The sequence below is a fragment of the Aspergillus saccharolyticus genome, assembly GCF_003184585.1.
Source record: "Aspergillus saccharolyticus JOP 1030-1 unplaced genomic scaffold BP01scaffold_62, whole genome shotgun sequence".
NCBI classification, from domain to species: Eukaryota; Fungi; Ascomycota; class Eurotiomycetes; order Eurotiales; family Aspergillaceae; genus Aspergillus; species Aspergillus saccharolyticus.
Window position 1 is genome coordinate 92,576 of NW_020290672.1, and position 26,928 is coordinate 119,503.

A 26,928-nucleotide genomic window follows, 5' to 3' on the forward strand; every position below is an offset into this window, starting at 1 on the left:
TGAAGGCTTGGTCAGTTCAAATGAGAATTTAATAATTTCTTGGACCCCCTATGAAACAGTATGATCATCGCTTCTGTCAAGCTCCTACTGTCGCCTACTTCGGAACCGGGCGCCGTACTAATCACAGTGCAGCCTGTCTAGATCTTGTAATTGTAGCATGATCCATATCAAGAGTGTCCGCTCAGCGGCCCCACAGGCAACAATTTCAGTCAATAAAACTCACCAGCTATTGTTCGCAACAACATTGCCCTTGGGCATCCCTCAACTCAACTGCCAAGTGTTCATTGCTTCTTCTACGTCATTTTGTGAATCTCAACACTCACAATGGATCACCCAAGCGACGGTGTCCCGACATGCCCCTTTTGCCCCTTCACTGATGCCAACAGTGATACTGTCGCACAGCATGTGGAATCTTGCCATCCCGATAGTGACATACGAGTCCGTCACGGGGCCAGTCACCGATCTGCAGACCGGGATTTCATGATGCAACCTCAGCCATCGATCGCAAGGAACAAAGAAGACCTGCCGGGTAGATACGTCGAGTGCCCTTTTGGCTGTGGGGAGACACTTATAGGAGCGGAGTTGGCAGTTCACCTTGATCTACACACTGCGGAGGACATTGCTCTCGAGGAGGTGTCGACTAATGCAGCAGATTGCCCGGATCCCACTAACCATGCTCACGAGCTATGTATTGATAGTTCAACTTTTTCCAAACATCCACTTGAAGTATCCAAACCACCTACCGTCTCAACGGATGGACTTGAGGGGTATGCTTCAATAGGAGAATCAAAGCGTCTTGGGGTATTCACTCTCCCAACTCTCTATTTCTATCGTACTTGCAGACAATTAAGCTGTCGCATGCACCCTGGAGCACGCTGACATTTCTTTAGAGGTCAGAATTAGGGCCTCATGCGCATGAGAAGCAGATGCCTTCGTGGCTGCGAAAATTACTTGAAAGGGGTCCTAAGTCGACCTCAATAAATACCATATCGTCCAATGGAAGGCTGGAAAAGACGGAAATCTTTGAGAACGAAATCACAGACGTGATTCCTGTGCTGGCTCAATTATGTGATCGAGATACATCTGTCCAGCGCGCCTTTCTCTGTAGCCCCATTGTCCACCAAATTTCGAAAACCCCTAGGGAAGGTGGCTTTTGTGGCTATAGGAACATCCAGATGCTGATTACATATATCAAGAATGCTCGGCTTCCTGGTTCTGAGTTCTTAACGGGGGGCTTGCCCACAATCCTACAACTCCAGGATATGATTGAGAACGCATGGGATAGAGGATTCAACAGTGTAGGGAAAATTGAAACCGGGGGCATCCGGGGCACTAGAAAATATATTGGGACAGCCGAAGTGAGATTGCCTTTTTCTATTATCATAAGTCGGGAAGACATCTGATTGACATATCCTTCTATAGGCCCAAGCACTGTTTTCGAGCCTCGGTATAGGGTAAGTCTTTGGCCCGTTTCCCCGACATTCAGATACAAGATCTTGACAGATTATAGGTGCATAGCCACTAGCATCGGTCGCACAGAGAGCATGCGAGCTCACGATGCATTATTCATGAACATTGCTTCCTATTTCCGAGACGCATGCAGCCTAGAGGTGGAGGACAAAGTCATCTCCACAAGCCTGCCTCCCATCTACTTTCAACATCAGGGTTTGGATAGCTCCTGCCTTTTCAAGCTACATGCCAAGTGATATCTAACATTCGAATTCTCACGCCTAGGACACTCCATGACAATCATTGGGTTCGAGATCCGTGGCAATGGGAGTGCAAACCTCTTGGTTTTTGACCCAATGTTCAAAGCACCTTCTGCCATGAAACGGCTCAAAGACAATCCAGGGTTGAATCCTGACCCGGTCCGAGTCCTTAAAGGATACAGACGAGGTACCACATATCTTCAGAAATTCGATATATTTGAGATTCTCAAGTAAGTCATGGCATCCTCAGGTGGTATAACCGCTGACTCACGAGATTGCAAAATCAGACTTCAAGCGACCTGACGAATTTATGAGTCTGAGTCCATCACGAAGCATGAATGTCTGTGCAGATGGCCACAACCCTGAGATCAATGCTTTGATATAATCGGAAATTCCTCACTTTCCATAGAGCAGCTGTAGTCATAGATTGCGATAACGCTGTTGTGTGAAACACTTCTGATTTCTCTCTTAAGGACATACGTAGCCAACATGCCACGCATCTCTAGTGTAATAGGTTCGCACTCTTGTTCGACGACCAATGTAAATGACCTGGGAACAAACGGCTGTCATCGGTCAGTATGTTGTTCCGGTCTTGCCGCGCGGCGCAAGGATCAGGAACCGATCGAACCCCACCAGAAATTTCCTTTGTCAGGATCTATCAATCAGTGCAGCAGGATTCAGCTAGTCAACGTGAACGGCAAGTCTAGAATGCGAGCGACTCCGAACATCATTGTTACAGGCACGCCTGGTGTAGGAAAAACGGTTCACTGCGCACAGCTAGCCGAGGAGACTGGTTTGCGACACCTTTCGATCAATCAAATTGCAAAAGATCGGGGTTGTTACGACACCTATGACCAAGAACTGCAAACATGGGTTGTCGATGAAGACAAAGTGCGTCCTACATGGCTTTCTAAATTTCTGCTTCTTCCATTATAATTTTATGCCTGTTCGCTACTTGCGCCTCTTCCTGCCATACCAAACAAGTGGATACTAAACAAATGCGAGTCTCAGCTTTTGGATGCCGTTGAGGAGGAGCTGCTGAACGGCGGCTATCTGATCGATTGGCACGCCTGTGATCTCTTTCCCAAATCTTGGGTTGATCTCGTGGTGGTCTTACGTTGCCCATCGACCTCCGTTCTATATGACCGCCTAACATCGAGGTACTTTCTCAGCCCTTAGCATCTCCCATCGGCATGTCATCTTCATAGGGCCTAGTGTCTGACCATAATTCGCTTTCATACAGGGGTTACAATCAAGCAAAGTTGCAAGAAAATCTGGATGCGGAAATATTTGGTGTTCTTCTCGATGAGGCCCGCGAATCGTTCGATGAAGAGATTGTGGTTGAACTAAATAGTGAAAAGGATGATGATGTAGAATCTAATTGTGCACGAATTTCTGGATGGATAGCGTCCTGGAAGGATAGCCAGGCATTAAATGCAGACTGACTATTTTTGGAGTGTTAAGGTCGATCATCTTCGCTCCAAATGGGCTTCGTCGGAGCTTGGAAAAATCAGATCATGATTGACTATGAGTTAACCAGGCCTGTAATTTGACCAGGGCTTTGTATCTGTGGGAGATTTGATTCTGATCAAGGGTGAGTGATCGAAAAGATGAACGAAGGTGACGAATCCTCTACATACCTTCTCATCCTTGTCCATCTCGGCATACGTTCTGCCTTGATACTCGAAGATCGGGTCCCACCCTAGGACAAAGCATAAGTAATCATGGGTAAAAACTGCTGGCTTACAATTGGTTCTATGTACAGTACATACCGAAGTTTGTAGGACCTCGTGGTCGGACAATAGCTCCCTTCATAGCTTGTGTCAGTGGTAGACACAGCGGCAAATCTCAGTCAACGTTACCTCGGTTCTACCTTGAAACAGAACAGGTTCCGACCCAGGACCTTCAGAGAACGCGAAAGTGCAGACGGCCTCCGCTGTCTTGGTATCAAATGAGTCAAGCATTTTGTTCAATCCTTCATGGCCCAAAGTATCAAGAAAGGATTTGCTTGATAGACATCAGCATAGCAGGCCAGAGCATCGCTAGGCAAAGGGAACATACATATAGGGGCCTGGCAGACCCTTCAGCGCATGGAATTCCAGAGCTGTATCCTCCGTCAAAACCGGACCTCTAACCTATGCGATGATATCAGCGGGATTGACCTTGATGAACAGACAAGCTTCGAGAATGGCAGCTGCTCACCGCTTCGGCAGCACGTCTACATTTCTCCTTGGCAATCTCTTCGATTGTGCCCTGGATTTCAGGCACGTCGACCACCTGGCTGTCGACCTGGATTGCACTGCCTAAGATAGCTCTGACTTCTGCCAATTTGTTCTTGTTGCCTGTGATGAAATTCAGTTGTTTGAGAGCCGCCATGACTGCAAGCTCTTAATGCAAAAAGGACTAGTGTATAGGAATGTGAACCGGGCCTTGCTCGGAATAAGAAAATTGGTGCCAGATGAAAACATGGAAGAATAGGTATCGATTCATTGGTTTTATGTCGGGGAGTTAGTCAGTCCCGGTGGGTACGAATTTCTTTTTCTCCACAACCCCACGGATATTAACTAGTACTGCGCTCCAAGCATACTCGGAAGCTGAGCGGCCTCGGGTGGGGTAAAATTGTTGCTGGTCAAGCGGGTTAGAGAAACAGGGTATCTGCTTGCTCGCAGGACGATTGCGCTGATGATTTGAAAATTTATGAAAAGGATCTGGAATCTGGACAAGAAGGCCGTGAAGAGGCTGTGATAATGAGCGTATAGAATAGATCGACGAAGAATGATCGAGCGTTTTCCCGATTCAAACTTTCGCCTCGCGAAAAAGCTATTTCCAATGTACAAGCTATTTAGCGGTAATCAATCCCTCGCTGGTTTCTGCCATGTCTAGCCTTTCCTGTTGTGCCATCGCCTGAGCCGACACTATTTCGGCGAGCCGTTTAAGTCGCGGTGTTTGTAGCCCTTAAAAAATGTCAACGAAGCTCAGGACAGCAGGAGTAATGTCAATTCCACTTACAAGAGGGTGTATAGGTTTCCAAGGCTGTGATGACACGTGGCTCTGCAATCTCGTACGGGCCACTGTCTTCCATGTCAACGGGGGTCAGAAGAAGCACATCGCTCTTCTCAGTGACACGAGACGCAACGGCTTTCATGATTTCGCCATTGATAGGTTGTTCGTAATCAGCAACAAGATACTGGTTCAACAATTTCTGTATCTGGTTCGGGGACAGCCTAATTACAGATTCATTTCAATTAGCATATCGAAGGACCGGGTACTGCAAAGACAAAAGACGTGTACCTACATCCAGCAGATATCTTGGATAATCTCTATATCATTGAGGGTCGCCTTCTTCAACTGCAAAAGTTTCGTTGCTTGCTTGAATGGAATCAGTATCCTCTCGTAGCGTTCGAGTTCAATCAAAACTTACCATCAAATGCTCCAACTGCAGTGTGCCTTCGGGCATATCGTGGCTCTTACACCACTCTTCGATGCGGGTGATATTGTAGTTAATTTGCAAGCCACGTTTCCAAGATAGAAAATTCCTGCGCATCAGCAGGTCATTGAAAGCTGTAACGCCCACGAGTCGAAGAAGTTCGGTCACTGTTTGAGTAATGATAGACTCCTCAAGATAGAAAGCCTTCATGGCCTTGTAGACATTATTGAGAAGACTGAGGAGATTATCCATACTGTAAGCAGGATTGTTGTTGGACGGAAGAAGCTTTCCGAGGAATCGATTCGTTTCACTTGTAACGAAGCCTGGAAGCGACTGGGATTCGATGATCGCTGGTACAATCATTTTGAAGAGCTTTTTCTTTAGTACTTTCATCCAAGTATGGTAGATATTGAACTCGAGGCTCTCTAGATCGTGTTTGACAATCTCCAGCAGGCGATCATACTCGAAGTTATCAGTTTTTTGGGCTTCGTACCAATCTTCAGCCAAGAAAACGAACGATAGCATTTCGTGTACATTGGATAGCCAGAAAGCCCCAGGGTTAACGGCATCGTCGCCATCGTGCTGCATAACCTCTTGCTGTATCGACTGCATCACATTGGCCAAGAAGCGCTCTGATTCCTTCACGAAACCATTGTTCCACATTTCCGAAGTAACAAGGTTGATGAGGTATGCCGGGAAAAGAACCTCCTTCTCCGTAGGCGGAGGTGTAGAACTAGGTACTGGGATCTTTAGATTGCGAATCAGGCCCATTGTTACCTCTTCATTGAGTTCGTCTTCCTCAGAGAGAAGATTCTCGAGCTCTACCTCAACCGAATCCAAGCCTGGAGAAAATGTGTTGCCTGTGAATGGCTGCCGTCCCATTGCGGAGCTCGGAATTGCCATAGAGACTGGTCTTGGGTTGTAAGCTCCACTAAAGCGGTCTGTGTCAATACGTTCGGCACCAGCGCTACGTCTTTTGGGCTTGGGCTTTTTTGAAGACACCAGGTTGATCAGGCCAGCTGCGGGCGGTTGAGTTGATCCGCCGTTCGTATGATCACCACCCAAGCCATTGACGGGAACGGCCCGCTTCGCAATTTCAAGCTTTTCCTCGAGTTCGACGATTTGTTGACGAAGAGAAGCCTTCTCGTTCTCTGCCTCGCTGTTCAACTGCTGGAGTCGCTCCAGCTCTTCGTTCGCAGAACGGATAGATTCCCGTGATATTCTTTCCTCCTCCTGAAGTCTCTTCACCGTCGCCTGAGCATCATGATGATTTTGCTGCAACCTGTGCATTTCATCTTCCATCGCGGTTAAGCGAGCAGCAGTGATGCCAGCTTGATTGGCTTCGGCCTGCAGCTCTCTCGAACGATTTTCGAGGACATTGTGACGGCTTCTCCATGATTTCAGTTGGGTTTCATAGTTCTCCAATTGCGAGTTTAACGCCTTGTTCTCACGTTTCAATGACTCAAGGTATTGTGTTAGTTCTACCACCTTGTTCTCGAGCTTGTAGGATATTTGCTTCAGATCTCTTGCGTCTTCTCGAAGCTTTTTGTATTGCTTCCTAGCCTGCTTCCCTCTCCAGAGGTTCTGAACGATAACGACATTCTTCCGGTATTGCCTCCACGCGCGTAATTGCCGCCAGGAGCGGAAAGAGCGCTGTATTACTTTGGCTGCATTGCCATGTATGGTGTCTAGGATGTTTTGACGGCAGAGAAATCCTTTAGCAACCGACTGGAAAAGGATGAAGTTCGCGCGGATTTGATTGTACTTCTTTCTTTCCTTGTGCCCTCTCCACACTCGTTGAATAGTTGTAGCTGCTTTTATCTTGCGAGTCTCAGCCGCATACTGCCTCGCAAGAAAACCCCGAACCAGAGCTTGGGTTGTGAGAATAGAGGCACGAGCATCGAGATACCTGCGCCGGTAGTACTTGCACCGCAGATTCTTCTGAATCATTATTGCACACTCATTAAGCCTGGATGTACGGAGATTCTCCAGAAAAGCAAGCATGCCAGCGCGGAAGAAAATTTTGGTCAAACCTAACTGATACTTGTCTTGCTTTTGCTGAGTACCGTCCCCGAGAGCCTTCTGTAAAATGGCATGACACATATCTCTGATTTCCGACGTCCATTGCGATGAATGGCATAGCATGTAGTATCTGACTGCGAATTCTTCGTAAGTCCAGCGGGTTGGGTAGCCAGCTGTACTGATACGAACAGTTTCGAGAACACCGCAGGCTCTCAATTGACTGAGAACCATTGGTCCCTCGAATTTCCAGGGCTCCTTGGCCTCATTGGGTTTGATACAGCGGATATAATGAACATCTGTCGAGTTGATCGTGTTCATTAGCTCGATCAATGATGACTTAAATATTCCACCAAGAGTTGGCTTGCGATTGACAGCGACTCCGATCTTGCGCCCCGGAGCGGCAACAGGTTTAGAGGAAATCGAAGCCGAATCCTTCTCACGGACAGCGGCAGCAGTATCGAGAATCTCCTTCACAAACTCGTTAGAGGAGCTGCGCAGGATCTCCATGTGTTCGTCAGGTACAGTATCCCTGTTCTTCTCTATGAATCCATCAGATTCATACGTTACATCGACAGCGTAATGGCAGATCGTGAACGCAGATTTGCCGAAACGCGGCTTTTTATAGAATTTCTGCTTGTCTGCGGCAAAGTTATGATGGAGCTTGGTCACGAACTGCTCATCTGAACCCATAGGTAGTCGGGACTCTTCATCCAGGAGAGACAGAATACCCAGTTTCGCTTCAATCAAATCAATACAAGGTTGGTTATCTGAGAAGTCAATGAAAGTCCAATCTATCTGTTCACGTATGTATTCTTCTTGCTCAAGTTTGAAGACGTGCTGATTGAACTCCTGCTGCAATTTCTCGTTGGCATAATTGATGCAAAACTGCTCGAAGGAGTTCTTCGCGAAATGTTCAAATCCGTAGATATCCAAAACTCCAATGAAGGATCTAAAGTTGTTCAAGATATTATCAGTAGCCAGACCGCGGTTGATCTTGTCAACAAGCCAATCGAACAAACTCGAATAGATGAATTTGGCAACAGAGTCTCTCACAACAATTGCTTGTTGCTGGGTGAGATTAGAGGTAATCTTTTCACCCCTTGTGATCAGCTGCTTTTTCACTATCCATTTTGAAAATTCGTTGGCATCAATCCCAAGCATATCACACGCTCGTACAAGAGAAGGCTCCGAGGGTGACAAATTTGAATCCGTCCTTGTAGAAGTAATCTTAACATTGCCGAGATGAAGCAAGGCTGCGAGCACTCTGAAGATTTCCACTTGGGTTCTCTCGGGCACTCCAATGGTACTCAAGGATCTTTTTGTCGCAGTGAATTCCGTTCGATCATCAACACCATCAATGGTCGGTGTTCCGCCTTGACTAAGATAATCAAAATCTTCGATCGAAGTCAGGCCAAGTTCTTGCCTCTCTGAATCCGTCGCACCAGCTACCAACTGGTAGAAGATATGGTAATTTCGCTCTTTGAGGGGCTGAAACACCAGACGAGATCTCTCCAGTAGATAAGTCCTGATCTTTGCACCTATGATATTGGTTTTGTCATCAAACATAATCTCGATGTACTTCCCAAAGCGAGAAGAATTATCATTGCGTGTTGTCTTCGCATTTCCAAAGGCTTCCATGACAGGATTCGTGGCTAAAATCTGCTCTTCGGTCTCGCTTATAGCATCTGCCCGACTCGTGGTATACTTGCCAGGCTGGTCAGAGGATTCACGGGTCGCAAAATAGCGCATGATATACTTCGCGCTGACAGTTTTTCCGGCCCCGGATTCACCAGAAACAACAATGGTCTGATTCTTCCCATCTCGTAGCATATCGCTGCGCATATTATGTGAGCTGGGGAGACAGATCATGTGAAGGTTCGGCTCTTACGCGAATGCTTCCTCGGCAATTGCGAATAGATGAGGTGCTTGTGAGGCTCGATGTTTTCCGGCATAAACCTGCACCATTTGAGGAACATAGAGAGAGTCCACTCGGGCAAAGGGATTTGTAGCGATAAGGACGATGCCACTATAGGTATATATTTCTTTCTGTGCATAACGTAGTTTTATAGCCTGGAGAACTTCACGAAATATTAGCTTCCACTTACTTTGCGGCAATATAACCAGTACATACCAGCAGGCTCATTGAGGTGCGACAAATTGGTAAGATCCTCACTGGCCTCCAGCATGGCAGGATTCATCAGCGGAGGCAAGTTCGGGTTGTTGTCAATCTGCAATTCAGCTTGACTGGTTTCGAAGGTTTTTGTCTATGCCACCAGAAGCTTTAGCCGCCTGATTTGAAGGGCTCCATGGAAGAGCTAGCAGTACGTACCTCTCCATTCTCTATAGAAAAGATGAGTTGCACTTTATCCCCATCAACAAGTTTCTCCTTCACCTCAGACGCAATCCAGCCCTCCGTCGGATCAGGCTGCCAGGCCCGCGTGCCCACCTCGTAATTATGAGCCATTTAGCCACTTTGTTGCAGTCGAGACGGGCAAAGTGAATAGGGTCGGACCAGGAAATCAGCGTGTAAGACGGGGGACTCTCTTGTATCGGTGACCAATACCCCAAGCATCCAGCGAAGATAAGGAAGAAATATAGTCGGTTCCGGTGCAAGTATTCAAAGTATCATAGTCTTGACACGCTAAGGGTTGAAGGAGGTTCGCTCAAGAAAGAGAATGAGTTTCATGCTTCTTTCAGGGAGAAATTATTGAAATGGCTAACAGCTGGCGTTACCGAGCCCGGAGCCGCAAGCCGCAAGCCGCAGCCCCTGAGGCGGTAATGGACGGCCGCGCCACTTGTCGAGACAATCTCCACAGTGGTAGTCACAGGCCAAATGCCAAGGCCTATCATCTATCAAAACCCTTCGTTTATATACACATCACTCAGGGTTCATTGTCAAGTGACGAAGCAAAGAGAACTTCATATATGACTTGCTAATGCAATAGCAGCTGCAGGCAACAGAATTTAGGAAGATGTCTCGTCTCTGTGAAATGAGCATGACAGCTACAACTCATGTAGTATTTTTCTGTCTTACGTACATTATCTACTCCTGAATTGGCGGTGTGGTGGGCTCGCCCGCAACCAAAAAGGCCACAAGCCCCCTCGGATTGTACAGACTGGCTCAATTGTCGCTCTCGAAAGACAGGACTTGCTGTAATGAGATCATCTGGTCTCTGCTCCTTTTACTGCTACTGCTAGTAGTTCTTGGTACGGAGATGCGACTTATCAGAACTGGGGCTAAGTATGCACTTTATTGCCCAAGCCCCGTGGTCTGACGAAGGCCATACTATGGTGAGTCAACGGCGATAAGATTTTGTAGGACTGCCGCCTGAAGATACAGAAGTCGACGCAAAATCATGGAACTTCATGACTTTGAGGAACATGTTTATTTCCGCATACTTTGCTGGTGCATAAACACAAATAGGAGATTAGGAGTAAGAGGCAGTTGAAATAAAAAACAATTTGACGCATTATTGAATGGAAGAAAGGCACAGAGGGCACAACACAAAACAGCGGAGATAATCAAGCAGCTGAAAGTCCGGTCATGGCTGAGATACACTTTTCGTGGCTGCGTAAAGACAAGCCATATTGCTCAGCTTTGTTTGCATTCTGCTGCCTCCTTCTTTGGCTTGGAGGTGCCATCCTACCCACAGTCAGCACAGGAACAAGCGATCTTGAATAGATTATCAATGCTATGTCATACCTCTTCCTCTGAGTCCTCGTCAATATCACGATCGGTACCTCGCTCATCGTCTTCGTCTTCGTCTTCGTCATCTTCATCATCCTCCAAGTCAAACTCATCTTCATCCATGTCATCACCGAGTTCCTCAAATTGAAGAGCCTCCCCAGTGAACCAGTCAATTGCTCTAGGAATAAGCTTTTCCTTGATATCTTCGCCAAGCTGGTAGTCAAGCTCAAGACGCTCCTCGATATCAGTGGCGACAGTGTCATCATCATCGGTTGGGGGCTGCGGGGGTGAGAAGAAGTTGAAGAAAGACTCCGTGGGAACGGTAATCTTGACAACACGAGTTTGCTTGGTATCTGGGTCATTTAGTAACAGGTTTGGTTTCCGGCATAGAAAGACATACTCTTGTTTCTCTGCTTCTTACTCTCCACCCGGACGGTGAGATCTTTATCTGTCTTCCAGTCGATCTTGGTACCTTCCGCATGGTCGTAAATGAAGTCACCCCCGTATCCATTCTCTTCCTTGTAGTAGTAGGTCTTCGAAATAGACTTGTTCGAGAAGAATGGATTTTCAGAGAACTCAAAAATTAGTCGGAAACCAGGGCGATCGAGATATTCCATCCGAATGTCAGTCAGATACTTCAGAGCCTCTTCATCGCGTTCGGTGATCATATCTGCAAGGGAAATTTGATTCTTCATAGCCGACAACCAGAACTCGGGAATACCAGATGTTGTCGACTCATCAGCTTCATCCTTGCTAACTTCGCCTTCGATGTCGGCGTCTTCTTCCTCGTCACGGCCATTTGCGACCTCCGAGTCAGTAGGCTCCGTGGCTCCATTGACTATTGTGGCACGTCTCTCGTAGAGAGGAGTGAACTTTGCGAAATACTTCTTCTCGAGCTCCAGCACTTCTTCCTGAAATTGAGCCTCCAGCTTAGCATGCTCTTTCTGGATGCCCTTCAATCCAGCAACCCGCCGGCGGACGGAGACAGGCAGAGATTCGATGTAGCCTGAAGAGCGGCCGACGAGAGAGCCCAACTTTCCTTGGATCATGGAGACTAGACCTGGATTGCGTGCGAAAAGGGATGCGGCCGTAGCATGGTCAAGAGATTCTAACAAGGCTGATGAGCGTCTGGCATGAGCATAAATGTTGATGATGACTCATGGAGATGATACCTTCTTTGATGCTAGCAATGCCAGGTTGCTGGGCATGGGACGAGATGGGAGCATTGTTAGCTGGAGTGTTTTGTGGTGTCCTGTGGTGTTATGTATCATCAGAAAACGAATCCTGAAATGCGGCAAATTTCCGAGTCCACTCAGATGGTTCAAAATACTTACGGCGCGATGGGAATATCTGCCTTCTTGTTCCTGATGGGTTCGGACATCGTGATCTGACGGACAAATGGACACTATGGGGGAACACAGAGCTGAGTTGGCTAAGGGGTTGTGCAAAGGCAAGTGTGGAGGAAGATTTTTGATACACCCAGGTTTTGCGTAGTCTGGAATACTGGCTTGGTGGGATTCTTAGCGCCCTTGGTCCGAGGGGCTTGGCGGGACGGAAGTGCTGGCTGTTGAGGACTGTTCGGAACTCCCAACAAGAAATGTTAAGTTAGTTGCTTGCTGCTGGTTTCTTCGCCTCCAACATTGACTACCAGAGACTGTGTCTTGTCAACTACAAGCTTTTTTTCTGATCTTGGTGCTAAGCGTATTCAACAATATAACTATTGGCCACATATCGAGACATATTCTACAGTGCTGTTCTATATTCTGTCTACAGATTTACTTGCCAAGCATACGCAATTAACAGCAATCCGAACTCAACCAGCCCTTTAGATCACAGGTAGAGATTTTATCACAAAACGAAATCCGAACTTCACTCCGAGATGATAGTGCACAGTCGTCGGCTTGTACCTCTTGTATTGAGGGCACCTGACCAGTTGAGCCTGTTTCCACTGGCCTCTATGAACCTCGCTTCACAGTTGCATCTTTTATTCTGTCTCACTCTAGCCTATTCTACTGATAATAGTTCTGGCAGATACTTCCATTCACCCTTATACCTTGTTATAGGCTTTTGATGTAAAATACCTTCAACAGAATGTTGTTCTCCATTTCACCAACTAGATATAGGGTGTTTTCGTAGACTGGTCTGATTTCCCGGCGACAGATAGGCAGGGACACTGACACAGCGGTCTTATCTAACTACTGTGTGGCGCCGCTGGTAAGCGGTGTATTAAATATAGCTTCTCGGTAATGTGTTATACAGCACGTAAAAGACCAACTACCACTATGGAAGGTACTCCGTTACTCAGTCTACCAGCCTCCGAGCCTCTGTATTGTCTCTTTTGAAATCACGATGATCCCGGCAATTTTAGCAGAAAATACTTGTAAAGCCCAAGATCGGGCTGTAATCTTGATATGCCAAGACTATATCTTCAATAATCATACCTTGTTAACTAACTCATTATTTATTTATGAAAAACTTCGTTGATGACTAAAGAGTTTGTTGTTGACTTAATTAATCCTATATAATTACTTATTTATGATCGATCGATAGTCTCATGTGAGATTTGACTCATAAAATTGTCGGTACAGTTTTTGAGAATTCTGTAAAAGAGATGTCACGAAGCATTACATGTAAATAACATGTAAAGAGAAGAACGTCGAAAATACGGATTTCATTAAGTACTCTGTAGTTTTTCAGAGCTTGGAGCACTACTCGGAGTACGTTCCAAGCTCACGCCGGCCTATGACTTAATCAGACACACATTCAATGACTAAGGAACCTTTTTCTGGTCCAGCCAACACTAACCTTTTGGCGTCGCAGCGGATCAACCGTCGGATGGGCAATAGAAAGAATAGTCTTTCTGTTTGTCGATGTCAATATAGGCATCGAAGGTTCGCCTAGCCAGACCCATCGAGCACCTTGGAAACAGACCAGATAGAGGACCACCATGGAGGCTCATTCATACTCATCTGAGGTCTATTTACCCGCGGCTGACAACCGGCGCAACTCCATGAGAAGCAGGTCCTTAACACCAGAGTCAACGTATTGTGTCAAGTGCTGATATTATCCAGCTATAGCATTGTATCTGAGGTTGAAATGGCTCGTAATGAGGTATGTTGCAGGGGAAGTCGTTCCCTGACGTGTAGCTGACCTGAACAGGTCTACGATGGTCCTATATCAGAGAGTATACCATCGAGCATTATCTCATTTTCGCATCGTCGAGATCGGAAAGACTCTACTACTAGCTTTACCTATTTTCGTGATGATCAGGATCATACTTTGTGGCCACCTGAGGACGCACTGGACCTCGAGCACGACATAGACGACATCTCTGTGGATGGTTTTGATACCGCCAATCGGTCAATGCGCTCGTCCAAGCGCCGGTCATTTTCAACGGGCTCTGTTGGAGATCCTCTGCTTCGGCGGTCATTATCCGCAGGCTCGTACGCACGGAATGGGAGAGCTGAAAACAGAACAAATCAGAAAGTCCACATCGTATCCGAAGACCTGACCGTCGTGATCGCGGGATTTTCGACAAGCATTACTGGTCTTGTGCTTTATTACCTACTGTGTGCATTGTCTTTGGGTTTCGCTTACCTACTCTTTCGATGGCTCCCCAAATGGCGCGTTGGCCTTTTAGGTAAACCAGTACCACTCGGTGCCTGTAAATGGGTTGCAATTGAGGTAGGCAGTATGAGTCTCGGGAAACATATTCGTCGCTAAGATATCATTAGGATCAATGGAATCGATTTCAAGTACAGCAAGTCGATAGTCAAGATTATGGACGCCCTCTTTCTACGGTTTTTGCCGATACTGGCTGCAATCTTTTTGACGAAGACAATGACCCCACCGTTAGTCAGTTGAGATGCATTGATTACAGATATCTTCGCTTCTTCTATCATCCACTGAAAGATAAATTCTGTCTACTGAACGGCTGGAAAGACCCCTTATGGACAACTGTGAAGGGGATGAGACTCGGTCTGGATGCCGATGATCGTGACAATCGGGAACAAATCTTCGGAAAAAATCTCATTGATATTCAGCAGAAGCCTGTGTTTCAACTCCTTATGGACGAGGTAGGTGTTTCATTCCTGAGTGCTTCCATTTAATAACCTGGCTCTCTAGGCTTTTCACCCATTCTATATTTTCCAACTAGCAAGCCTTGTATTGTGGTCACTTGATGAATATTATTATTATGCTGTATGCATATTTCTTATTTCAGTCATCAGCATTGGGGCCACGGTCATCGAAACAAGAACTGTACGTTATCGTGAAACCGCCACTGTCTTCATGTGTGCTTATGTTTTTCCAGACAATGAATCGGCTGAGGGAGCTTTCACTTTTTGAATGTGACACACGTGTCCTTCGGAACGGTTTTTGTAAGTGAAGTTATATGCAGCTTGTCATGTCTAACTTGGCGTGCTGGGATAATACTAACGTTTTGGCTTACAGGGAGATCTATTCCATCCCGAGAGCTGGTCCCAGGCGATGTCTACGAATTTTCTGATCCGTCCCTCACGCAGGTGCCTTGTGACTGCTTATTGTTATCCGGCGACTGCATAGTCAACGAGAGCATGCTGACAGGTCTGCGAGAAGCATCTGATGTTTGGTGAGATAGACTAATACATAACAGGTGAATCTGTCCCAGTCAGTAAAGTTCCTCTTACGGACGATTCGCTGGGGTACTTGAACCTAGCTGGTCCGTCTATTGATCCTAGCCTTGCAAAGCACTTTTTATTCAGCGGCACGAAGGTAATAAGGGCACGGCGCCCGCAGAATGTCGACGATGATGAAGCTATAGCATTAGCGGTTGTTGTGAGGACCGGTTTCCTCACAACTAAAGGCGCCCTAATCCGGTCAATGCTATTTCCGAAACCGTCAGGCTTCAAATTCTACCGAGATTCATTTCGTTATATCTCAGTTATGGGCCTTATTGCTGCTCTAGGGTTCATTGCCTCATTTGTGAACTTTGTCCGTTTAGGGGTAAGCTAATCTACACTTTACCAGCGAATATCTCCTCGCTAATGCGGACAAGCTTCCTTGGAATTTCATCATTGTCCGAGCACTTGATCTGATCACAATCGTCGTGCCTCCGGCGCTACCTGCTACGTTGAGTATAGGAACAAATTTTGCTCTTTCAAGACTGAAGAATCATAAGATATTCTGCATTAGTCCACAGAGGTGAGAAGCTCTACATTCCTTTCCACGCCAGCTAGACTAAGCACTATCACAGGGTCAATGTGGGCGGAAAGCTAGATATAATTTGTTTCGATAAGACCGGAACTCTTACTGAGGACGGACTAGACGTTCTTGGGATCCGCATTGTTAATAATAATGCAAGGTTGGAACACTTTGCATGTTAATCTATTTTCATATGTCTATTGACCAATTTGCAGCTTTTCAAGTTTGATTTCTTCCTTCCGTTGCGGTACCCCAATTCCGGCAGACATATCCATTACACAGAACAAGATTAATCGCTATGATAGTATCCTTCACGCCATGGCAACATGTCATTCCTTGCGAGTGATTGATGGTGAATTACTAGGAGATCCACTCGATGTCAAAATGTTTGAGTTCACCGGCTGGTCTTTTGAAGAGGGAGGAAGTCATGTGGAACAGCCAAATTCTGAGACAATCATACCATCGATTGCACGACCACCTATGCCTAGAGGTACTGCTGCGGATCATCAACAGGAACAAGTTTCACATGTATAGCAATCTCTCATCACGTCGAGGAACCGCTTTTTAAAACAGAGTACTGATATTCACAGGCACATCTGGAGCTTGGGATATTGCGCAACTTTGAATTCATTTCGGAATTACGTCGTGCAAGTGTTGTTGTACGCCGATTCGGTGATTCTGGAGCGAGTACTTATGTCAAAGGCGCCCCAGAAAGTGTGAAGGCCATTTGTCTCCCAGAAAGCTGTTAGTGCCCCTACTTCTCTCCAAGTTAGCACTCCTAACAGCAATCTAAAGTGCCCCGTGAATATGACGAGCTCCTAAATTATTATACTCATAAAGGCTATCGCGTCATTGCCTGTGCTGCCAAGTATGAGCCGAAGTTGAGCTGGATGAAAATTCAGAAGATCACTCGTCAGAATGCTGAGTGTGACCTGGAATTTCTCGGGTTCATCATATTCGAAAATAAGCTTAAGCCAAAGACTGCTGGGACTATTGCTGAACTTGCTGAAGCAGGCATACGCAATGTCATGTGTACAGGCGATAACATACTCACAGCAGTCAGTGTTGCTCGTGAATGTGGGTTGATCAGTAGCAATGAACACTGCTTTATTCCTTATTTTTTACCAGGTCAATTTATCTGGTCTCCTACTCTACATAGGAAAACCTAACTAACACAACAACCAGGGCATGCGCATGATTCAGGTACTTCGCTGTTTTGGGAAAGCGTTGATGATCCAGCAATCACTCTTGACCCAACTACGCTCATGGTATGAATCGAAACTTGTCTGGATTCGTCGCCCTTGCTGATCTGAACAGCCCCACGCGAATGAAGCAAGTATTGACCTTTCTGTGCCTGGCAATGTTTCCAGTCTTCATAACTACACCCTTGCTGTGACTGGCGAGGTTTTCCGATGGGTAGTTGACTTCGGTAGCGAGACAATTCTGGACAGAGTACGTGTATACAACAAACTACTTGTGCCGGCATCAACCTCTTTTATAATACAGGTCTAACAGCTTATAGGTGCTCGTGCGTAGCAGTGTATTTGCCAGAATGTCACCGGATGAGAAGCATGAACTTGTCGAGAAGTTACAGTCTCTCGACTACTGCTGTGGCTTCTGTGGCGACGGTGCAAATGATTGCGGCGCATTAAAAGCTGCTGACGTTGGTATTTCATTGTCTGATGCTGAAGCCTCTGTTGCAGCTCCGTTCACCAGTCGCCAGTTCGATATCTCATGCGTACCCACACTAATTAGGTGCGAGATATTGTACCTGCTGGCAAGTGATCTCATTGCTTATCTGTTTGCAGGGAAGGTCGAGGTGCCTTGGTCACAAGCTTCTGTTGTTTCAAGTATATGAGTCTTTACTCGGCCATACAGTTTGCAACAGTAAGCCTACTGTATGCGTCTGCGTCAAATTTGGGTGATTTCCAGGTATACAAATTACGCCATGAGAATTCGCGAAGCATTGACACTGACTTCATTGAGTTTCTCTTTATCGACCTATTTCTGATCTTGCCGATTGCAATCTTCAGTAAGTACATTCCCAAACAGTACATGATAATGACCTCTGCCACTCTGCACCATCTCGCATTGGATCTGTTCAGGGCTACATACTGATGTTCAATTCAAGTGGGATGGACCAGTCCTCACCCTACACTATCCCGCAAACGCCCCACCGCCGATCTTGTCTCACGTAAAGTCTTAATCCCACTGCTGGGCCAGATCACTCTTTGTGTGGTTACGCAGATTATAATCTACAAATATGTCCAGCGACAACCCTGGTACGGTCTCGTAACTCGTGTTTTGAACTAATTGAATCTAGAAATGACATGCTGATTTACTAGGCAGGTTTGAACCTCCGAGCGCAGATTTGAATGATAATATTCAAAATTCGGCAAATACTATCCTTTTCCTGGTTTCCAGCTTCCAGTACATATTCTCGAGCGTTGTGCTCAGCGCCGGACCACCTTTTCGCAAGCCAATGATCTCGAACAGTCAGTACCATCAAAGCTTGGTCAAATGTCAATCATAAAAACTGACAGCAGTTAGAACCATTTTTGTTCATGGTATTATTGGACCTGCTGTTTTCATGCTACATGCTGTTTAGACCCACGCAGTGGCTCAGGCGTGTCATGCAGTTGACCTACCTCCCAGACTACTTTGCTTGGCAATTACTGGCAATTGTTGCCGTAAGCTTCCTAATCTGTTCGATGGCAGAAAGAAGGATTCTCCCTTCCTTTGCTCGTAGTGTGGGAAGATTACGTCGAAAGCTGGGCCCAGGGCAATCCAAGAAACGCCGTCGGTACAAAGTGCTACTCGAGGAAATGCAGAATTGAATCCGAGTATCTGGGCATTGATCCGTGCTAATGGATATATAGCTTATGCCATTATCATGAACGGGAGGTTAGACTTGAGACGAGGTTAGACTTGAGACCACAGATGGAATTTGACTAGACATTGCTTGGGATTTCCAGGCTATTTTCTTTAGGGCGACATCAGGAGACATCTAATCCATTATATATGTATTGAGTTCCAACGAAATGACGCACTCGAGACCATTCCGCATTCAATGATCCCAGGGGTGCTTCCAGCCCAACAGAGCGGCACCATCTTTTTTGGCTCGGTACATTAACTGTATAGTTGAGAACAGCAGCCATCAGTATCACTATCAGAAAGAGATTCGCTGTTGACATACGAAGAACCACATGCTGGCCCCCAATGCCGTAGCAGTAAAGCGGTACAAAGGCCGCGCGGGATGAATGTGGATTGGATGAGTTGATGCCATGTCTGTCGTTCCAATTTTAGTATATCAATATATAGTCGAGGACGTACACAAGGACAACATACTTTTCGGATGTGTAGGACTAATGCATGAAAGACAGAAAGCCTCATGACCTGGAACACAGGCAAGAGTGTGAGTTTGCTCCGAGAATGCCTCGATTGTAACGGGAACGCCCAAGCGTCATGTGACCCGGTGAATACGTATAAGCTTCTGCTTGCCAGACCTCTCGGACAAGGTCCAGTACTGCAGGCTGATGGGAAACACATTTGTGCTTGACAATGCTCAATGATGAAACTTTCACCAGTCATACTTTGAAGGTAACCGGTTTCTTGAATGACGTCTTACAGTCTGTGCTGCTCGCCTGCTGAATCCAGATTCAAATTTGGAATCTAGCCGGCTTCAAAGTCCATTTGCGTGCTTCGATACAACACACATCCTTCGTATCAAACTGATACCACATATCTTTACAAGGCTTCCCGCTCTTGCATGCAACTTGTATTTTAGTTGATTTCCCGGCAGACCGAGAGATTTTGTCGAGATTTTCCAGCAGTGTCTTCGGGGTTCCTCTTTTCGCTATACATCAGGTATCGGTTGTCCAGAATGGTCGGAACGTCGCTCGAGAGAGACAAGAACGGGGATTCACGGTTTCGTGGATGTACAAATATACGAGACTTCGAGTTCCTGGGCAAACTAGGTGAAGGCACTTTCGGGTAAGTACTGGAAGCAACATCTCTTAAAGCGTCTTGCATATTAAGCTAGGAATAGGGAGGTATATAAAGCCAGGTCGAAGAGAGATAATACCATTGTTGCGCTAAAAAAGATTCTGATGCATAATGAGAGGGATGGAGTAAGGGAAAGACTTCCCCATGCGATATAACCCGGCTCACTCACCCTTGCAAAGTTCCCAATTACGGCTCTCCGTGAGATCAAGCTGCTCAAAATGCTATCACATATCAATATTTTGCATCTTAGGGAAATGGCAGTGGAACGCAGCAAAGGTAAGCCAAAATGAACTTTAGAAAGTATCCTTACGCTGACTTATCGGCAGGGGAAGGACGGAAAAAGCCAAGCATGTACATGGTCACCCCATATATGGAACATGACCTTTCGGGGCTGCTTGAGAATCCAGCTGTTCGGTTCAGCGAAGCTCAGATCAAATGCTATATGCTGCAACTTCTTGAGGGTCTCAAATACTTGCACGCGGTATCACTCACCCGTGAGGAGCTCAAAAGTAATGACTCTAACGTGATTCAGAACTCTATCCTACACCGCGACATGAAAGGTTAGACGAGCTATTCCACCAAGATTCTAAGGTTATCTAAATAATCTGCAGCGGCCAATCTCCTTATCAGCAATAAAGGCATTCTCCAGATCGCTGATTTCGGTCTGGCTCGCCCATATGAGGAGCCACCTCCTCAACCCGGGAAAGGTGGCGGCGAAGCTAAAAGAGATTACACCACCCTCGTTGTGACTCGATGGTACCGCCCTCCAGAGCTTCTTCTTCAACTGCGTCGTTACACCACGGCAATCGATATGTGGGGGGTCGGGTAAGTTCCGCATACTTGCTGCGATGGGTCACACATCGTTCTGACGTTTTTGCTCCAGTTGTGTTTTCGGCGAAATGTTCAAAGGGAAACCTATCCTCGCTGGCAACAGTGATCTCAATCAAGCCCAGCTCATCTTCAACCTAGTCGGCTCACCTACTGAAGCAACGATGCCTGGGTGGTCTTTGCTCCCCGGATGTGAAGGTGTGAAGAGCTTTGGAAACCGGCCCGGGAGGTTGTCCGAGGCGTTTAGAGAGTATGGGTCCCTCTTTTTCCAAATAACTCGATGATCGGTGCGATGTTCTGATTTCCATAGGCAAAGCTCTAATGCGGTCTCCCTGTTGGGAGAGCTCCTGAGACTTGATTGGAAAAGAAGAATTAATGCTATTGACGCATTGAAGCATCCATACTTTTCCGACCCACCACTCCCTGCACTTCCAGGTGAGCTACCATCATTCGAGGATTCTCATGAACTTGACAGGAGAAGATTCCGAGGGCACAGAGCGCCAATGCCTCCTGCACCTGCTGGAGGGTCCATAGCAATGGCCACAAATGGAAGCTGGACCACAGCCTCCGGTAACATACCGCCTGGTGCAGAAAACAAGAGTAGTCGGCTTCCTAGTATTGTGCGCTCCAACAGGCCACTTCCTGGTGCGGGTCCTGGACATTCTCAAGCTCGTTCATTTGACAACCGACTGGCCGAATCGCACAGCTTGCGAACAAGGCCCGGCGAAGAGTCGCAATCTGGTTCTTGGCGTAGGGGCGGCCTACCCCCGAAACCTCCTGCATCAGCACACCAATGGCCCTCTGGTAATCTGAACAGAATCGGACGCGAGAGGGACTATCATCGTTCATGTGGACGGTCTGAGGCTCATGTGGACTCTTATAATTCTCATGCTAGCACAAACTCGGTGGACCATCACCAGGGCAGGGATAGCAATCTTAGCCATAATACTGGTAGGCATGATTACCCTGAAAGCCAATATACTAGGCATGATTATACGCGTGAGAATATATTACGAAGAAGGAGTCGGAGTCCCGTCGCGAGAGATGGTGCTCGTGATACAGATAGAACATCTTTTCGCAGGTGATTCAACTAATCTCAGTATGTATACCTATCAGATGAGTTGGTCTACGTATTATAGGCACTTTGCTTAATCTACCATGGGTTATAAGACACTGAGGCTAGCATTTATAGGCTTTCCTTATGATTTTCGAGTGTGATATACAGAATTGTGAGGCCGTGTTGAACATTTTCGCCAAAACTGGCAGGGGCAGGAAACTAAGCTCAGTCCACAATCACCTACGGCGAGCCGCCTTCAAGTCGTAGCTTCCAAGTGCCAAGTGAATGCGAGCTGGTGGTCTGCAGAAGTTATAAAGTTATGATAATCTTCACCTTCGGTCATGTGATGTTGATAATGTTGAAATAAGAAACACACCGTAATAGAGATATCTATCAGCTCCACAAGTACGCTGATAAATTTCGCAATAAACGGATTTAGTATAATATGCGAGTCATGATCCGAGCTAAACAAGCCGAGAGTTAACGAAGCAGCTCCCAGCTGGGGTAGTGGAGTAAAGTAGTACATACAACCCAAGCTTTCAAGTCTCTCGTACAAATCCTTGATTGTGGAGTTGTCGACGTCGCTGATATCAGCCATCAAATAGGCCACCTGCATTCAGTCAGTTGAGGGACCTGCTGCCGTAACGGCAGGATTGAACGTACATCACCTCTGCTGTCAGTCATCTGTTTATCAACGTTATGATCCCCAAGGATTTCATTAACTGTCGGATGTCAACAATCTTTATCATCAGAAAGTCAGGCATGAATTGCGATCTCCTACCTTTCCGCAGTACACCAGGAACATTTTGGTGGATGAAAATGACCTATTCGAGATGAATTAGAGCGAGAATAAAGCATGGTTGCATGTTAGACTGATTAACTTACCCGAGCATGGTTTGATTCATCCATCGTCAAAGACCGAAGAGCAACTTCGGGGAGGTTGACGGCGCCCAGTGTTGTACCTTCGTTCACATACCTCACCAAAGCCTCCGCAACCTCCACGCCGATTGCACGTTGTGCTTCCTCCGTGCTGCCTCCAATATGCGGGGTCAATATCAAGTTCTTCAGGCTACGAAGATCTGTTCCCCACGTGTTGAGCTCATTGTTGAAGTAGTCGCCATTACCAGCCGGCTCGTTAGGGTAGACGTCAAGTGCGGCGCCTGCAACTTTACCAGATCGCATAGCATGGATGAGTGCCGGAATATCGACGACACTGCCGCGACTGGCATTGATGAGATAGCTGCCGGTCTTCATTTGCTCGAACTGCTGAGCTCCAATCATATTCTTAGTTTCCGGTAGTTCAGGAACATGGCAAGTGATAAAATCGGCTTGTGAAAGGAGTCCTTCGAGGGTCGGCACTTGTTGGGCTGTGCCCAATGCCATCAGGTTCACGACATCGTAGAAAATAACTGACATCCCCATGGCCTCGGCTAAAACTGAAAGCTGAGCGCCAATGTGGCCGTAACCGATGATTCCTCCTACAAGTTAGCTAAGCTCTGTTAAGATGATACGAATAATCATACCGAGCGTTTTCCCACGGATTTCCCAACATTTGTTGCTCACTTTATTCCAAGTGCCATTGTGCATCTCATTTGAACGATCCCCAAGTTGACGGGCAAGAACAATGATCTCAGCAATGACCAGCTCAGCAACACTTCTCGAGTTACTGAAAGGAGAGTTGAAGACGGCAATCCCGTGTTCTGCTGCGTATTGAAGATCAACCTGGTTGGTTCCGATACAGAAACAGCCAATGACGATGAGGTTCCGGGCTTCCTTCAGAACGCGAGCGCTCAGTTTCGTCTTGGACCGAATACCGATCACATGTACATCTCTTGAAATTCCATGAAAGTTAGATATTTCACGAAAGAACGACGCAGAACTGCCGTGGAAGACAAACCGGATTTTTTGAATAAGTTGGTCTTCTGGGAGTGAAGATTTCAGGAACTCCACTTGATAACCCTGTTTCGTGAGAATGTCTCTGCCTGTCTGGTTGACATTTTCCAAAAGCAATACTTTGATATCCTCGGTGGCAAATGGCTTTAGATGTTTAGCGTTAGCAAGAGGGATGGTGCGATTGCCTAGAGCTGACCCTCCATTGCTGGACGGTGCAGACTGGAATGAGGCCGTAGGGGAAGTGGGCAGATTGATGTCCCTTGCAGAGGCTGACATTGTTGGTTATAGTTTTGTGTGTCAATGGAAAGTAGCCGCGAAACTTATGAGGTGGGAGTATGACAAGATGATGGCTTGGAAGTATAAGCAGGAGGAAGAACTAATTAACTTTTCTTTTTTCTTAAGTCCTCCGGAACCGGACTGCTAGAGCAATGTTCCACATATGCGATTGAACGTTTGAGTCATCACTGCAGACAAGAGGTGCGTATTGGAGGGGCAAGAGCGGGGCCGATCCTTCCTGCAGGCTGCTTCAGCTACCACCAGTCCACCACCCCTACCCCGTAGAATACGCTTCCGCACCACTTGTACTAGTAAAAAAAGGTGTGTTCACCACCTCGTACTGATGAGGGATTGCACGCACGTCTAATCACATGGTATTTTACGTACGATAGCAAACTCAAGACCCATAGGTGGCTTATGACCGCGGGGCCTATTACTGTGGGAAAGAAGCTAGCATAACATTATTTAGGCAGGTTAGACAGAATGCAGAAACTTCACGATTGAAAATAGTACGAATTCTATGAGCCAGATTTGCTGCCAGATGTGAGACCCATGTGCTTCATATCTATACCAGGAAGGCAATCGACTGCGGTGCCACTCGCGCTGTGGGAACAGAGGATCGGTTTAAATCTAGAATATCCACGTGATGCAGATAGGACCACTCAGACATGGAGATTTTGCAGCTTCTTGGTAGCATCGTCCGCGCTATTTGCACTCTTAGGGGCCTTAGCCTTCGACTTCTGGGAGGTACTGTCCTTAGGAAGCTCCTTCGTGAAGGGAAGGAATTCTGGCATGCCTGGGATGTACTTTCTGAGAGGTACCGGGACAATGATGCCCTACACGAAGTTAGCTAAGAGGCCACTAGCTGATTGAGCAGCTCGAAACGTACATCTTCAGTCTGGTAATTCTCGAGAACACAGCAGAGTGTCCGTTCAGTGGCGCACAGGGTTGCATTCAAAGCATGAACATAAGACTTTTTGACATCTGTGGCTTTCTTAATGCCATAACGGATCTCGAGGGCCCTCGACTGGTAGTCCGTGCAATTGGAGCAGGAAACCAGTTCCTTGTACTCCCCTTGGAAGGGGAACCAGGCTTCCAGGTCATACTTCTTTGCAGCAGCATTGTTCAATGCGCCGGAGACAATCGCTACTACCTGATACGGTAGACCAAGGGACTGATAAAATTCTTCTGATGTAGCCATCATCTCCTCAAAGGCTTGCCAAGAGTCTTCTGGTTTGGTTAGAACAAATTGTTCGATCTGCGCCAAATTTAGTGCTGATCAATCCTCGATGCCGTTCACAATATTCCTACCTTCTCGAACTGGTGAACTCGAAAGATACCCCACGCATCTTTGCCATGCGCACCTGCCTCCTTGCGGTAACACGTACTATATCCCGCATACCTGATACCTATTAGCGCCACACAAGATAAATGCTATCGCAGTCCTCACTTGATCGGCAGGTCTTTGTCTTGAAGCCACTCCCCGTCATGCAAAGCTGACAGAGGTTGCTCTGAAGTAGCAATGAGATACTTATCAGTGGACTTGTCTTCACTTTCTGTGACTTTGTAAAGTTCCTCATCAAATTGCTCAAGCTGCGCGGTCTTCGCCATCATATCCTTCAGCATGAACTGGGGAGGTTGATTGGGTTTGTATCCCTTTCCCCAGAGAAACTCAAGTCCATAATTGACGAGCGCAAGGTTTAGAAAAAGACCGTATCCTGTCAAGCAATACCCACGGTGACCGACCACCTTGACACCACGCTCGGGGTCGAAACCATCAAGACGTGTAAGCACCTCATGATGAGACAGGCAATCGCGCTTTTCAACCTTGACATTCTCTGGGACCCACGTTCTGACCACGACATTGTTATCCTAATAACCGAGTCAGCCTTACTCATCTCAATACATCGACAGGTAAACAGAACATACCTCATTGTTACTAATGGGGACTGATTCATGCACGATGTTGCCAATTGTCCGAATTTTCTGATCCCGGTGTAATTCTTTCTTGACCGCAAGTTCTTCAGCATCTTTTTTGCGTTGCTCCAAACTCGCCTTTTGTTCCATTAATGAGCTTGCATCTTCCTTATTCTGTAAGATAGTGTGCATCGGTTAGTTTATGTTGGAAACTGAAAAATACAAGGGGGAACTGGCTAATCAGCCGAACCTTCTTCAATTTCCCAATCTCTTTCTGAAGTGCATTAAGCTGGGAGTTAATCTGCATTACTTCATAGCGCGCTGTGGAAGAGAATCATGTTAGCTAGGATTCTGAACACGAATAGTCGTGAAAACCTATTTCGTCATACCAGTTCGTGCCTCTTCGTATAACCCGAGGACCTCATCGACGGCGTTTTCAGGTGCATATCTCTTGCGCTGGCTGTTCCTAATTGCGTTTGGATTACCACCGCGCTCGGTGATAAAATCGGCGAGGTCCAGCATGTTGAGCGGCGTTCGAATTTTATATTCGGAAGGAAGAGTTTAAGTCTGGTCTGTTCAAGTAAAGTGGTGGACCACTGACAAAGAGGGGGGAAGGAGGGGTATGCGCGAAAGGCCAAACTTTCTTGCCGCGTAGGATGAGGGGCAAAATTCTACTCCGTAGGTGGCCTGACTATTCGGGTATAGCATCAAAACCTCTGCCAGTCATTAAGCGGAGTTCATCCAACTAGACCAACCATGATGTTTTTGATGACTGCCACATGTTCAGCCGCCAATGAAAAGTCGAATTGGGATTGAAGTTTATGCTGAACTTATCATGGGTAGATCGTTATGCAATTTGTTCAATCTCAATTTTGTTGTTAATTCCTTTCCATTCCAACAGAGCCCGACCAGCATGTTTGGGGGG

At 46.7% G+C, this 26,928-nt stretch overlaps 9 protein-coding genes across 9 annotated transcripts; 3 read left to right on the forward strand and 6 right to left on the reverse strand.

The window, feature by feature from the left end:
• The first annotated feature begins 45 nt into the window (after positions 1-45).
• On the forward strand, positions 46-3,258 carry BP01DRAFT_419292 (DUF1671-domain-containing protein). The gene is made up of 8 exons (XM_025579395.1): positions 46-801; positions 891-1,358; positions 1,423-1,454; positions 1,511-1,665; positions 1,735-1,939; positions 2,417-2,600; positions 2,721-2,869; positions 2,953-3,258. The coding sequence occupies exons 1-8, from the start codon at positions 325-327 to the stop codon at positions 3,152-3,154; spliced, it is 1,872 nt and encodes a 623-aa protein (XP_025426662.1). The 5' UTR covers positions 46-324; the 3' UTR covers positions 3,155-3,258.
• BP01DRAFT_204906 (non-canonical purine NTP pyrophosphatase) lies at positions 3,045-4,515 on the reverse strand. Its single transcript, XM_025571055.1, has 6 exons — positions 3,912-4,515; positions 3,771-3,844; positions 3,572-3,716; positions 3,482-3,518; positions 3,350-3,411; positions 3,045-3,293 (listed from the first exon to the last, which is right to left on the reverse strand). The coding sequence occupies exons 1-6, from the start codon at positions 4,083-4,085 to the stop codon at positions 3,225-3,227; spliced, it is 561 nt and encodes a 186-aa protein (XP_025426663.1). The 5' UTR covers positions 4,086-4,515; the 3' UTR covers positions 3,045-3,224.
• Positions 4,516-4,547: 32 nt separating this feature from the next.
• BP01DRAFT_387155 (type V myosin) lies at positions 4,548-9,622 on the reverse strand (the record flags this gene model as incomplete). Its single annotated transcript, XM_025577720.1, has 7 exons — positions 4,548-4,663; positions 4,719-4,933; positions 5,005-5,078; positions 5,131-8,992; positions 9,047-9,236; positions 9,290-9,422; positions 9,488-9,622. 7 exons carry the CDS (start codon positions 9,620-9,622, stop codon positions 4,548-4,550), a joined length of 4,725 nt encoding a protein of 1,574 aa, XP_025426664.1.
• A 799-nt stretch (positions 9,623-10,421) lies between these two features.
• nap1 (histone chaperone NAP1) lies at positions 10,422-12,227 on the reverse strand (the record flags this gene model as incomplete). The annotated part of the gene is made up of 5 exons (XM_025573816.1): positions 10,422-10,801; positions 10,862-11,199; positions 11,247-11,954; positions 12,019-12,098; positions 12,181-12,227. 5 exons carry the CDS (start codon positions 12,225-12,227, stop codon positions 10,751-10,753), a joined length of 1,224 nt encoding a protein of 407 aa, XP_025426665.1. The 3' UTR covers positions 10,422-10,750.
• Positions 12,228-13,592: 1,365 nt separating this feature from the next.
• Positions 13,593-19,222, forward strand: BP01DRAFT_350895 (putative P-type ATPase). Its single transcript, XM_025573817.1, has 21 exons — positions 13,593-13,867; positions 13,918-13,957; positions 14,006-14,530; positions 14,581-14,922; positions 14,972-15,106; positions 15,159-15,225; positions 15,299-15,430; positions 15,480-15,829; positions 15,882-16,027; positions 16,080-16,187; positions 16,243-16,555; positions 16,618-16,771; positions 16,823-17,155; positions 17,213-17,295; positions 17,345-17,479; positions 17,550-17,782; positions 17,836-17,959; positions 18,014-18,059; positions 18,159-18,309; positions 18,377-18,522; positions 18,578-19,222. The coding sequence occupies exons 1-21, from the start codon at positions 13,794-13,796 to the stop codon at positions 18,862-18,864; spliced, it is 3,924 nt and encodes a 1,307-aa protein (XP_025426666.1). The 5' UTR covers positions 13,593-13,793; the 3' UTR covers positions 18,865-19,222.
• On the reverse strand, positions 19,095-19,313 carry BP01DRAFT_307721 (uncharacterized protein; the record flags this gene model as incomplete). The annotated part of the gene is made up of 2 exons (XM_025572309.1): positions 19,095-19,160; positions 19,224-19,313. The coding sequence occupies 2 exons, from the start codon at positions 19,311-19,313 to the stop codon at positions 19,095-19,097; spliced, it is 156 nt and encodes a 51-aa protein (XP_025426667.1).
• Positions 19,314-19,546: 233 nt separating this feature from the next.
• BP01DRAFT_361075 (CDC2/CDK family serine/threonine-protein kinase) lies at positions 19,547-22,218 on the forward strand. Its single transcript, XM_025576055.1, has 9 exons — positions 19,547-20,020; positions 20,076-20,157; positions 20,212-20,308; positions 20,359-20,513; positions 20,565-20,592; positions 20,644-20,857; positions 20,916-21,110; positions 21,171-21,959; positions 22,053-22,218. The coding sequence occupies exons 1-8, from the start codon at positions 19,911-19,913 to the stop codon at positions 21,943-21,945; spliced, it is 1,656 nt and encodes a 551-aa protein (XP_025426668.1). The 5' UTR covers positions 19,547-19,910; the 3' UTR covers positions 21,946-21,959; positions 22,053-22,218.
• Positions 22,054-24,266, reverse strand: BP01DRAFT_361076 (D-3-phosphoglycerate dehydrogenase). Its single transcript, XM_025576056.1, has 7 exons — positions 23,815-24,266; positions 23,441-23,748; positions 22,803-23,392; positions 22,699-22,741; positions 22,581-22,639; positions 22,446-22,527; positions 22,054-22,381 (listed from the first exon to the last, which is right to left on the reverse strand). Exons 1-7 carry the CDS (start codon positions 24,084-24,086, stop codon positions 22,353-22,355), a joined length of 1,383 nt encoding a protein of 460 aa, XP_025426669.1. The 5' UTR covers positions 24,087-24,266; the 3' UTR covers positions 22,054-22,352.
• A 254-nt stretch (positions 24,267-24,520) lies between these two features.
• On the reverse strand, positions 24,521-26,743 carry BP01DRAFT_329495 (serine--tRNA ligase SES1). The gene is made up of 7 exons (XM_025572987.1): positions 26,393-26,743; positions 26,254-26,324; positions 26,016-26,177; positions 25,537-25,958; positions 25,398-25,488; positions 24,976-25,344; positions 24,521-24,922 (listed from the first exon to the last, which is right to left on the reverse strand). Exons 1-7 carry the CDS (start codon positions 26,523-26,525, stop codon positions 24,749-24,751), a joined length of 1,422 nt encoding a protein of 473 aa, XP_025426670.1. The 5' UTR covers positions 26,526-26,743; the 3' UTR covers positions 24,521-24,748.
• Between the last annotated feature and the right edge of the window lie 185 nt (positions 26,744-26,928).